General features: G+C 43.9%; 1 protein-coding gene across 1 annotated transcript; it reads left to right on the forward strand.

Annotated features, from left to right (window-relative positions):
• The first annotated feature begins 8,636 nt into the window (after positions 1 to 8,636).
• On the forward strand, positions 8,637 to 9,563 carry LOC138428954 (olfactory receptor 2A12-like). The gene has a single exon (XM_069569928.1). It carries the CDS (start codon positions 8,637 to 8,639, stop codon positions 9,561 to 9,563), a length of 927 nt encoding a protein of 308 aa, XP_069426029.1.
• Positions 9,564 to 11,108: the final 1,545 nt, after the last annotated feature.

The raw sequence follows: 11,108 nt of genomic DNA on the forward strand, positions 1-11,108 counted from the left end.
ACCCATGATGAGATGGACAGGTGGACAGTTTTTCTTCAGACTTCTAGAGAATGAAGCAGAGGAAGGAGCCTGTGGTCCACTGAATGGGTCTCTGACTGGGAAAAAGGACTTCTAAGTTGAAATCACCTACACTAACTCTTGCAGGGCGATGACTTTGCTTTTCTCTGAGCTGTAATTTTCACGGCTGTAAAAGAGAGTAAGGAACTGGACATGTTGATTTTGAAGCCCCTTTATCACTTAGAGAGCAGTGAATGACCAGAACCTGTATCGCTGACTCCCTCACTACATGGTCCATCACAAGTGCTCAGTGAATCACCATCATTGTCATCATCTATAAAACCAGGACCATAACACTGCCCTCCCATAATACCTCCCCCCCAAGGAGTACTGGGAGGACCTGATGAGAAAAGGCACATGAAAGTGTTTTGTGTATGGGGCTGTCCTCAGTTCAGTTCAGTTCAGTTGCTCAGTCGTGTCCGACTCTTTGTGACCCCATGAATCGCAGCATGCCAGGCCTCCCTGTCCATCACCAACTCCAGAGGACCATTAAGATGCTCTTGATCATTATTACCATCACCACCTCCTGCCATTTCCCTTAGCTCCCTCCCCAGACATAAAATCAGAAAACTTTCTGGGGCACCTCTCTTAGCAAACTAGAGATAATTGCCAGAGTCCTTCCCAGAGGTATTCTCAACCTCCACAGAGAGTCCCCCATTGTTAGGACTGCCCCAGCCCTAGCTTTTTCCCTCTTTCCAGCCCACCCTCATCTTCTTGAGGCCTGCGGCCCACCTGGCTCAGAATTCAGCCCAGTCTTCATCCTCCTACCAATGCCCCAGCTGGCCCAACGCTGCTGGTGATCAGAACCAGCTCTGGGACAGCAGGAAGAAATTCAGTTAGAGTTCAGGTAGAGTTGTTATTCTGGTCAGTAACAGAGGAAGACTTTGATTTGCTCAGAATCTCCCACCATAAAGAATAGGAGTATGACTCAGCCATGTTCTAATTGACAAGTTTGGGGCACAGAGGTTTGGGAGTAAGAAGAGAATCAACATGAGGCTTTTAGCTCTTGACATTTCTGCAAGAAGACCAGGTGTAATTTCCTCTCCCCTGGGCTGGTCATATTTCTCAGAAAGCTGGAAAAAGAAAGGACAGATCACTATGTCTCCCCAATGGGGTGGGTTTTCTCCTGCTCTAACCCCAAAGGACTCTCTCTTGTGGGGTTCTTGTTGACAACATTCAGAGAATTCCATCTTGGCATCCCCGCCAGGGACAGAGACAGTGGTGGAAGCAGGAGGATGGCCCTCCCCTCCCTCTCTCAGAAAAGCTTGGTAAGGAGGCAGGACATAAAGCCTCAACAGATTGGTCCATTGAGAGAAGCATGGATGGGCCAAGGCTCCCTCCATTTAACCCTGAGGACATGATAGAAAAGGCCTTCAGAAGCCAGGGCTGGCCAGGTCAAGCGCAAACAGCTGAATCATAGAGAAAAGCCAGGGGGTTCATCCTTCCACCTCTCAGAAGCCTAGTGTTTTTTTTGGAGACTGGGTTGCCTGGAATCCTGCCTCACTGGACTCAGTTGCCCTGGGCGCTTCCTGTTGAGTCTCTTCCCCTTCAGGACAAGTAACAGTCTCTCTGTGATGTGTGAATGAGTGAGGGGTGAGGTAGTCACTGGGCTGGGGCTATGGGTATGATCCGGGCATCTGTGGGCCTGGGGTTCAGAGGTAGCCATGTCACTCAGCCACTGGGTCCTCTCCGTGCTTGTTCCCCAACATCCCTCTAGCCCCCTCCCTTGTTCCTCATTCTTCTTTCCTCCCCACTTCACATCTCGGTCCCCTCCCCATTCTTTCTTCCTCGGCCTCTTCCTTTTTCCATTTGTTCATTTAGGAACTATATATGGACAGGTCCTCTTTGCCAAGTCAAGTTCTAGGAGTTAGATGCAGGAGATGAATTTCTTGAGCTCCAGATCTCCAAGTCCAGATATGAGACATTATGAAAGGAAAATGATGGTTATGCTGGGAGAAGCCTTCACCAAAGACATCAGCAACCACAATGATTAGTTCCCAATCCCCTCTTCACTAGAGACCTGGGCTTTTGTGAATTAGGACAGAGACTGTTGGCTTAATGGAATCTTAGGAGACTTTTTATTTTCACTAAATGACTGTCCCCATTCCCTTTGGAAATCAAGGTTGACTAAGAGGGAGGCTTTGACAAAGATTTACCACGTTCTAGTATGGTAATCAGTTCCCAAGTCTCTTGTTATGGATGCCTTCTGCTTCCAGTACAACCCCAGGTTTCCCACCTCCAAGTGATGGGAGCAGATGGAGGACACTATCATGAGAGATAGTCTGTGGCTGCCACTTTATTCCCTTATCCTAGGAGAGATCTGATTCTTTCTCATCTGGTGGCTGTAACATGTAGGCCATGATTCTATAGTATCTTGTGCCAAGCCTCAAGAAGCTCAAATTGAGGAGCAGATGGGAGCAGTTTGCATTCTTTGCCCCTCCCTCTTAGAGCCTATTCACCTGCAGCAGGAGAAATTAATGATTAAGAGTTGGCTCTGAATCCAAACTGCTGCTGCTGCTGCTGCTGCTAAGTCGCTTCAGTCGTGTCCGACTCTGTGCGACCCCATAGACGGCAGCCCACCAGGCTCCCCCATCCCTGGGATTCTCCAGGCAAGAGTACTGGAGTGGGGGTGCCATTGCCTTCTCCATGAAGCCAAACTGCCTTGGTTCAAATCCCAGGTTGGACCACGCAAACAGTATAATTTGGAGTGAATCACTTACTTTCTCTATGGCTTTGTTTTTTCCCATCTTAAAAGGGTAGGTACTAGTACTTACCTCAATGGGTTGCTATGAGGATGAGATCAATTCATGTAGCAATGCCTGACACACAGAAAGTCTTCACTAAACATTAGCTATTAATATTTCTGAAAGAAGTTTATATACTCACTCCCTTGTGCATGCCTGCCCATCGCTTCAGTCATGTCTGATTCTCTGGGACACTATGGACTATTGCCCACCATGCTCCTCTGTCTATGGGATTCTCCAGGCAAGAATACTGGGTTGGTTGCCACTCCCTTCTCCAGGGGATTTTCCTGACCCAGGGATTGAACTCGTGTCTCCTGCAACTCCTGCCTTGCAGGTAGATTCTTTATGACTGAGCCACAGGGGAGCCTGCCACTCACCCCTTTATCCATATTTTATGATAAATATTCCAACTCACTGAGTGGGAATAAAGTTACCATGAGAGGGAGAAAATTTTCTCAACGTATTAGAACTCAAACTTTATATCAGAACAATCTAGAACATTCTAGGGTTATACCTTGCCAAGAACCACAGGAGTTCTAAGAAACAGAGAAACAATCTAATCAACATTTGAGAGTGGGAGATGGTGGAACAGATCTGAGAAGAGATTAAGAAGAGGTGGCAAGAATACACAGAAGAACTGTACAAAAATGGTCTTAATAGCCTGGATAACCACAAGGTTTGGTCACTCACCTAGGGTCAGACATACTGGAGCATGAAGTCAGGTGGGCCTTAGGAAGCCCACCTATGAATGAAGCTAGTGGAGGTGATGGAATTCCAGCTAAGCATTTTCAAATCCTAAAAGATGATGCTGTGAAAATGCTGCACTCAATATGCCAGGAAATTTGGAAAATCCAGCAGTGGTCAAAGGACTGGAAAAGGTCAGTTTTCTTCCAGCCTCAAAGAAGGACAATGACAAAGACTGTCCAAACTACTGCAAAATTTCACATGTTAGCTCAAAATCCTTTAAGCCGTACTTCCAGATGTACAGGCTAGATTTAGAAAAGGCAGAGGACTCAGAAACCAAATTGCCAACATCTGTTGGATCATATAAAAAGCAAGAGAATTCCAGAAAAACTTCCACTTCTGCTTCATTGACTAGGCTAAATCCTTTGACTGTGTGGATCTCAACTATTGTGAAAAATTCTTAAAGAGATGGGAATACCAGACAACCTGACCTGCTTCCTGAGAAATCTGAATGCAAGACAAAAAGCAACGTTAGAACTGGACATGGAACAATGGACTAGTTTCAAATTGGGAAAAGAGTATATCAAGGCTGCATATTTGTCATCTTGTTTATTTAACTTGCAGAGTACATCATTTGAAACTCTGGGCTGGATGACTCACAAGCTTGAGTCTCCTGGAATCAAGATTTCCAGGAAAAATATTAAAACCTCAGATATGCAGATGATACTATTCTAATGGCAGAAAGCAAAGACGAACTAAAGAGCCTTTTGATGAGGGTGAAAGAGGAGAGTGAAAAAGCTGGCTTAAAACTCAACATTCAAAAAATGAAGATCATAGCATCTGATCCCATCACTTCATGGCAAATAGAAGGAAAAACAATGAAAACAGTGACAGATTTTATTTTCTTGGGCTTCAAAATCACTGCAGATGGTGACTGCAGCCATGAAATTAAAAGAAACTTGCTCCTTGGAAGAAAAGCTATGATCAATCTAGACAGCATGTTAAAAAGCAGAGACATTACTTTCCCAACAAATGTCTATATAGTCAAAGATATGGCTTTTCCCATAGTCATGTATGGTTGTGAGTGTTGGACCATAAAGAAGGCCGAGCACTGAAGAATTTATGCTTTTGAACTGTGGTGATGGAGAAGACGCTTGAGAGTCCCTTGGACTGCAAGGAGATCAAACCAGTGAATCCTAGGAAATCAACCCTGAATATTCCGTTGGAAGAACTGATGCTGAAGCTGAAACTCCAATACTTTGGCCACCTGAAGCAGAGAAGCGCTCATTGGAAGAGACTCTGATGCTGGAAGAGATTGAGGGCATGAGGAGAAGTGAGTGACAAAGGACGAGATGGTAGGATGGCATCATCAACTCAATGACAGGAGTTTGAGCAAACTCTGGGAGATGATGTAAACAGGGAAGCCTGTCGTGCTGCAGTCCATAGGGTTGCAAAGAGTCAGACACAACTGAGCAGAAAAAAGGCTAGATATTAGTTTTACCATTTTTCCAATTATGCTAAGTATTTAGACCCTAACTCCATTTACTCCTTTTGTTGCTGTGTACTGTTGCCATAATCTCTAGTCTTTTGTCTTATATCTCACAAAACTTGATTATTGATTTATATTCATTATTACTTTATATTTACCCTTTCCTCGAGAGACTCTCCATTCCGTTTTGCATTTTTGTGTTTCTGTCACTTCGGTTCTGCCTGAAGAACTCCCTTTAAATTATTTACTTTATATTTTTCGGAAAGAATTTTTATTTCACATTTAAATTTTTTTCAAAACCTTTTTCTGGAAATAAAAACCCTCAGTTCAGTTCAGTTTAGTCACTCTTTCATTTACAACTCTTTGCGACCCCATGGACTGCAGCACACGAGGCTTCCATGTCCATCACCAACTCCCAGAGGTTGCTCACTCATGTCCATCAAGTCGGTGATGCCATTTAGCCATCTCATCCTCGGTCGTCCCCTTCTCCTCCTGCCTTCGATCTATCCCAGCATCAGGATCTTTGCCAATGAGTCAGTTCTTTGCATCAGGTGGCCAAAGTATTGGAGTTTCAGCTTCAACATCAGTCCTTCCAATGAACACTCAGGACTGATCTCCTTTAGGATGGACTGGTTGGATCTCTTTGCAGTCCAAGGGACTCTCAAGCGTCTTCTCCATCACCACAGTTCAAAAGAATCAATTCTTCAGCACTTTCCCTTCTTTGTAGTCCAGCTCTCACATCCATACATGACTACTGGAAAAACCATAGCTTTGACTAGATGGACCTTTGTTGGCAAAGTAATTAATGTCTCTGCTTTTTAATATGCTGTCTAGGTTGGTCATAGCTTTTCTTTCAAGGAGCAGGCATTTTTTAATTTCATGGCTGCAGTCACTATCTACAGTGATTTTTGAGCCCGAGAAAATAAAATCTGTCACTGTTTCCATTTTATCCCCATCTATTTGTCATGAAGTGATGGGGCCAGGTGCCATAATGTTAATTTTTTGAATGCTGAGTTTTAAACCAGCTTTTTCACTCTCCTTTTTCCAGCTCGTGCTTCATCCAGCCTGGCATTTTGCCTGATGTACTTTGCATAGAAGTTAAATAGGCATAGTGACAACATATACAGCCTTGACGTACTCCTTTCCCAATTTGGAACCAGTCTGCTGTTCTATGTCTGATTCTAACTGTTCCTTCTTGACCTGCATACAAATTTCTCAGGAGGCAGGTAAGGTGGTCTGGTATTCCCATATCTTGTAGAATTTTCCACAGTTTGTTGTGATCCACACAGTCAAAGGCCTTGGTGTAGTCAATAAAGCAGATTTTTTTCCTGGAGCTCTTGTTTTTTTGATGAACCAATGGATGTTTGCAATTTGAACTCTGGTTCCTCTGACTTTTCTAAATCCAGCTTTAACCTCTGGAGGTTCTCAGTTTACGTACGGTTAAAGCCTGGCTTGGAGAATTTTGAGCATTACTTTACTAAGTGTGTGAGATGAGTGCAATTGTGCAGTAGTTTGAACATTCTTTGGAACTGGCTTTCTTTGGGATTGGAATGAAAACTTTGGGATTAGAATAAAAACCCTCAGAAAACCTGAAGGAATACTACAAAGAAACCTGTATGTTCCATGACAAGATATGTTAAAATTTTAGCTTGCTGTTACTGTAATTTTCAGAACTAGTTGAGAATAATTTGTAAACATCATGTTCCTTTACCCTTTAATACTTCAGAGAATAGTTTGTAAAATATAAGAGAATAAGGATATTCTCTCACATAGTAGTTCAAACTCGGGCATTTTAACACTGATACTTATCTAAACTAATCTAATTAAAATTCCAGGCTTACCAGTTGTCAAATTAATGTTATTTGTAGTATTCCACTCTTCCGGTTTTACATTTTGCAATAGCTGTTGTACATTTTTTAGTCTCCTTGCCTCTATTACAGATTAGAACTGTCTTTGTCTTTCGTGATAGATATTTTTTGAAGACTAGGGTGGCTCTCAGCGAATCCGCCTGCAATGCGGGAGACCTGGGTTCAATCCCTGGGTTAGGAAGATCCCCTAGAGAAGGGAACGGCTACCCACGCCAGTATTCTGGCCTGGAGAATTCCAGGACTGAATTCCTGGAGAAGTCCATGGGGTTGCAAAGAGTCGACACAACTGAGCGACTTTCACGTTCAGAAGCCAGTTATTTTGTAGAATATTTCTTGACTTAGGTTTCTTTGATGTTTTCTCATGGTTGGATTCAGGTTTTGCTTCTTTGGTCTGAAACAAGATATAAGTCATTGTTGGTTTTCACATATGGAGACACCAGGTGTCCATCTGTTCCTTATCGGTGTCATTAATTGTAATCACTCAGTTATGTTGTCTAGTTACTCCGCTGATAGCTACCACTTTTTACTTTTGTAATTAATAATTACTTTATGGATAGATAGCTTGTAATTATGTAACAGTCTGTTCCTTATCAAATTCATTCCACATAGATTTAGCATCTGTATCAGTTCAATCCTGAGAAGAGACAGAACATGCCAGTAATGTGAACAGGGAAAATTTACTATACAGAATTGTTAGCTAGTTAAAGGTCGACAACTGCTAAAAGCCTTTAAAAAGAACTTGAAGCGATCCAGAAGTAGCAATTAAAAAAAGAAAAAGCAGCTACTGCCTTATGGCTAAAGAAGAGTACACAGGGACTAAGGATTTAGGAGTTACTTCCCTCCATCCCCCTGCCCTTAACACCACTATCTATCTTCCCTGATCAGAAAAAAAAAAAAAAAGACTGAGTTCAGACTATTTCAAAAAGGGTTTGACTGCCACCGGATACAGTCTGCTACTGGGAGTGGAGATGGAGCCACAGGCCAGAGCTCTCCTAGAAGTGACCACTGGGTAGGGAGAGTGTGTGTGGCCTGAGTATGTGACTGTGGTTGGACACTCCCAACCCAGTGGCTCTCTAGTTGAGCAACTGAGGAAGGAGAATTGAAGCTTCAACCTCAGAGCCTCCCTCCTACCATCATCACGTTGCTAGGCTTCTCTGTCCATGGAATTCTCAGGCAAGAATACCGAAGTGGGTTGCCATTCCTTTCTCCAGGGGCTGTTCCTGACCCAGGGATCAAACCCAGGTCTCCTGCGTTGCAGGCAAATAGTTTACCTCCTGAGCCAACAAGGAAGCCCCACCCTCTATTGGTAATGCGTCTTAGCGTCAGTTGTCAAAGAGAAAATTTACAGAAATGTAAAAGAAAATGTCGCACATCCAGACAAATGATCTCTAAGGTAGAGAGGAAGCTCACATCTGCAGGTTTTGGGGGCTGGAGCAGATACTGTGTAAGTTGGTTGTTACTAGACATTTGAGCGACCAATTTTCCCTCTGAGGGGTTGGGAATAAGCCTGGGAAGATTGCAAATGAGCATTTACTACTATTTAGTGTTTTAAGGCATTGTAGGAGATGATTCACACACAACTCCCCAACTCCTCCTAAACACCCTGAGAGATGAGTATTATTAGCCACATTTTACAGAAGAAGAAACTGAGGCTCAGAAAGTGAAGTAAATATAAAAAGTAGTAGGTAGGTAGTGGGCTGAGAATTAATATTACAGCTGCCTCCCTCCAGATCTTACTAAGCTATTATATTTTAGGTGATATTTAAATGCATATCATTCTCCTTTAGGCCCATCATGTGGATGCCTCCAGGGCAGAACCAAAGCTGGGTTTCTGAATTTATCCTGCTTGGCTTCTCCAGTGACCCCACGACCAACAGGACCCTCTTTGGTGCCTTCCTTCTTTTCCTGAGCTCAGTCCTTGGCAATGGGCTCATCATCACCCTGATATGCCTGGACACGCATCTCCACACTCCCATGTACTTCTTCCTCTGTATCCTCTCCCTGCTGGATATGGGCTGTGTCACCACCACTGTGCCCCAGATGCTGATTCATCTTTCTCGATCTCAGACCATCTCCTTTGCTGGTTGTTGGCTACAAATGTACATCTTTGGTGCCGTGGGCCTGACTGAGTGCATTTTATTTGTCGTCATGGCCTTTGACTGGTACGTGGCCATCTGCTATCCACTGCGTTATACTGTCATCCTCAGCTGGGGCCTGTGCACACGACTGTCAGCTAGGACCTGGGCCTGTGGTTTCTTTTCCTCTCTGATCCACACTTTTTTCACCATGAGGCTGCCATACTGTGGGCCCAACGTGGTCAACCACTACTTCTGTGAAGGCCCTTCAGTACGAAATTTGGCTTGCATGGATACTCATGTCATTGAAATGGTGGACCTAGTCATCAGGGTCTTCATGGTTGTTGCCCCACTCTTGCTCATTGTGGCCTCCTACATCCGTATTGTGCAGGCCATTCTCAAGTTCAAGTCCATGCAGGCCCGCTGCAAGGCTTTCTCCACCTGTGCCTCCCACCTGACTGTGATCACATTCTTCTATGCTCCAGCTACCTACCTCTACATGAGGCCCAATTCAAGCTATTCCCCTGAGCAAGACAAGCAGGTATCACTCTTTTATAATGTCTTCACTGCTCTGCTTAATCCTGTGGTCTACAGTCTGAGGAATAAGGACATGAAGAGGGCTTTTCTCAGAGTGATGGGGAGGTAGACTGGCCTGCTGAGGAGACAGGAGAAGTCTGAGGCAAAGTGTTCCTTGATGAGGAAAAGGACAGCATCTATAACATATGAAACCAACGTTATACAATAGAACCAACACAGTACTTGGTCAGTGGAACAAATGTGGAACATGAAACCAAGGATGGCTGTCTTGATCAACTTTCAACATTGTGGTGCAGTTAGAAACAACTCCATAATCTCATGGGATCACACAGTAAAAGTCCATTTATTTGTCTTGTTCCAATCAGTTGTAAGTAGACTGTGGCCTTTTGCCATTGGATTCTCGGATCCAGCCTGAAGGAGGAGGCCCTATCTGGAACACATCAGACTTATGAGAAAGAGAAGGGAACAATGCTGAAATACATGACGACTCTTAAAGTTTCTGCTCAGAAGTAACACACATGTCAATGGACATGAGTTTGAGTAAACTCCAGGAGTTGGTGATGGACAGGGAGGCCTGGTGTGCTGCAGTCCATGTGGTCGCAAAGAATTGGACGCAAGTGAGCAAGTGAACTGAACTGAACACACATCTCTTTGCTGACATCTTATTGAGCAAAGCAAGTCCTATGTGTAGGCCTTCTGACAAAAGGGCAGGATGTATTTTCTTCCCACAGAAAAGTAATGCGAATCATGTGGCATGGGGATGGATATGTATTCCCTCTACAGTGAGAGGAGCAAACACTAAGGGTGATAATGTAATCTACAACAGAGGCACTGGGATCAATAGTATGCATGTAGCTAACGTGAAACATGGGACCCAAAAGTGATGTGGTATATGGACATAGTAGAACGTCAAGTAGTAGGCAATCAGAGTGGTACAGGAAAATAATAAATATGTGTGACCAACATTGAAAATTAAGCCAATGGTATACGGAGCCAATGTAACCCATGGACCTGGCCTGATGCATGGAAGCAATATGGTTTATGGGGCTGATACCTTGTACTCTACATCATCTTGTGGAAGGAACAGGACTTGACCTTAATTGACCTGGGTTCTAGTTCCAACCTTGCTAACTTGTTATGCCACTTTGGGCCATTTACCTCCTTTCTCTGGATTTCACTTTATTCATCTATAGAATGAGCACCTCAAATTGAAAGGTCTCTAAGACCTCTGTGTCTCCAAAATTCTGTGTCACAGTAGGTGAAATGCATGAAATCAAATGCTATAAACTAGTGTATTTTCTGTGAACCATAGGGTGAATTACAAAACCGTAGAAGAATTAAAGTTGTTACAGGTACAGTACATTGTAAACAGTGCCTCTGATTTTTTCAAGGGACCTAAATGACATATGAGACTCTATAAGAACCCTGGAACAAGCCTCAGAGTTAGCATGGGAATCCAGCTTTCTTTCAGGCCTCATTGATGGCTCAGGTGTCTTGCGGATGAAAGATGCAACAAGGGTGGGCTAAGCAGGGGTTTAGGTAGGTGAGTACCACAGCACCAATGGTGTGGCAAAGTTCCAGGCAACTTTTCCAGGAGGTTTCAGGCAGAAAGTGAAGGGTCCCTTGGGCTGTTGGAGCATTCCCTCCATCCAGG

Source organism: Ovis canadensis, chromosome 1, assembly GCF_042477335.2.
Source record: "Ovis canadensis isolate MfBH-ARS-UI-01 breed Bighorn chromosome 1, ARS-UI_OviCan_v2, whole genome shotgun sequence".
NCBI classification, from domain to species: domain Eukaryota; kingdom Metazoa; phylum Chordata; class Mammalia; order Artiodactyla; family Bovidae; genus Ovis; species Ovis canadensis.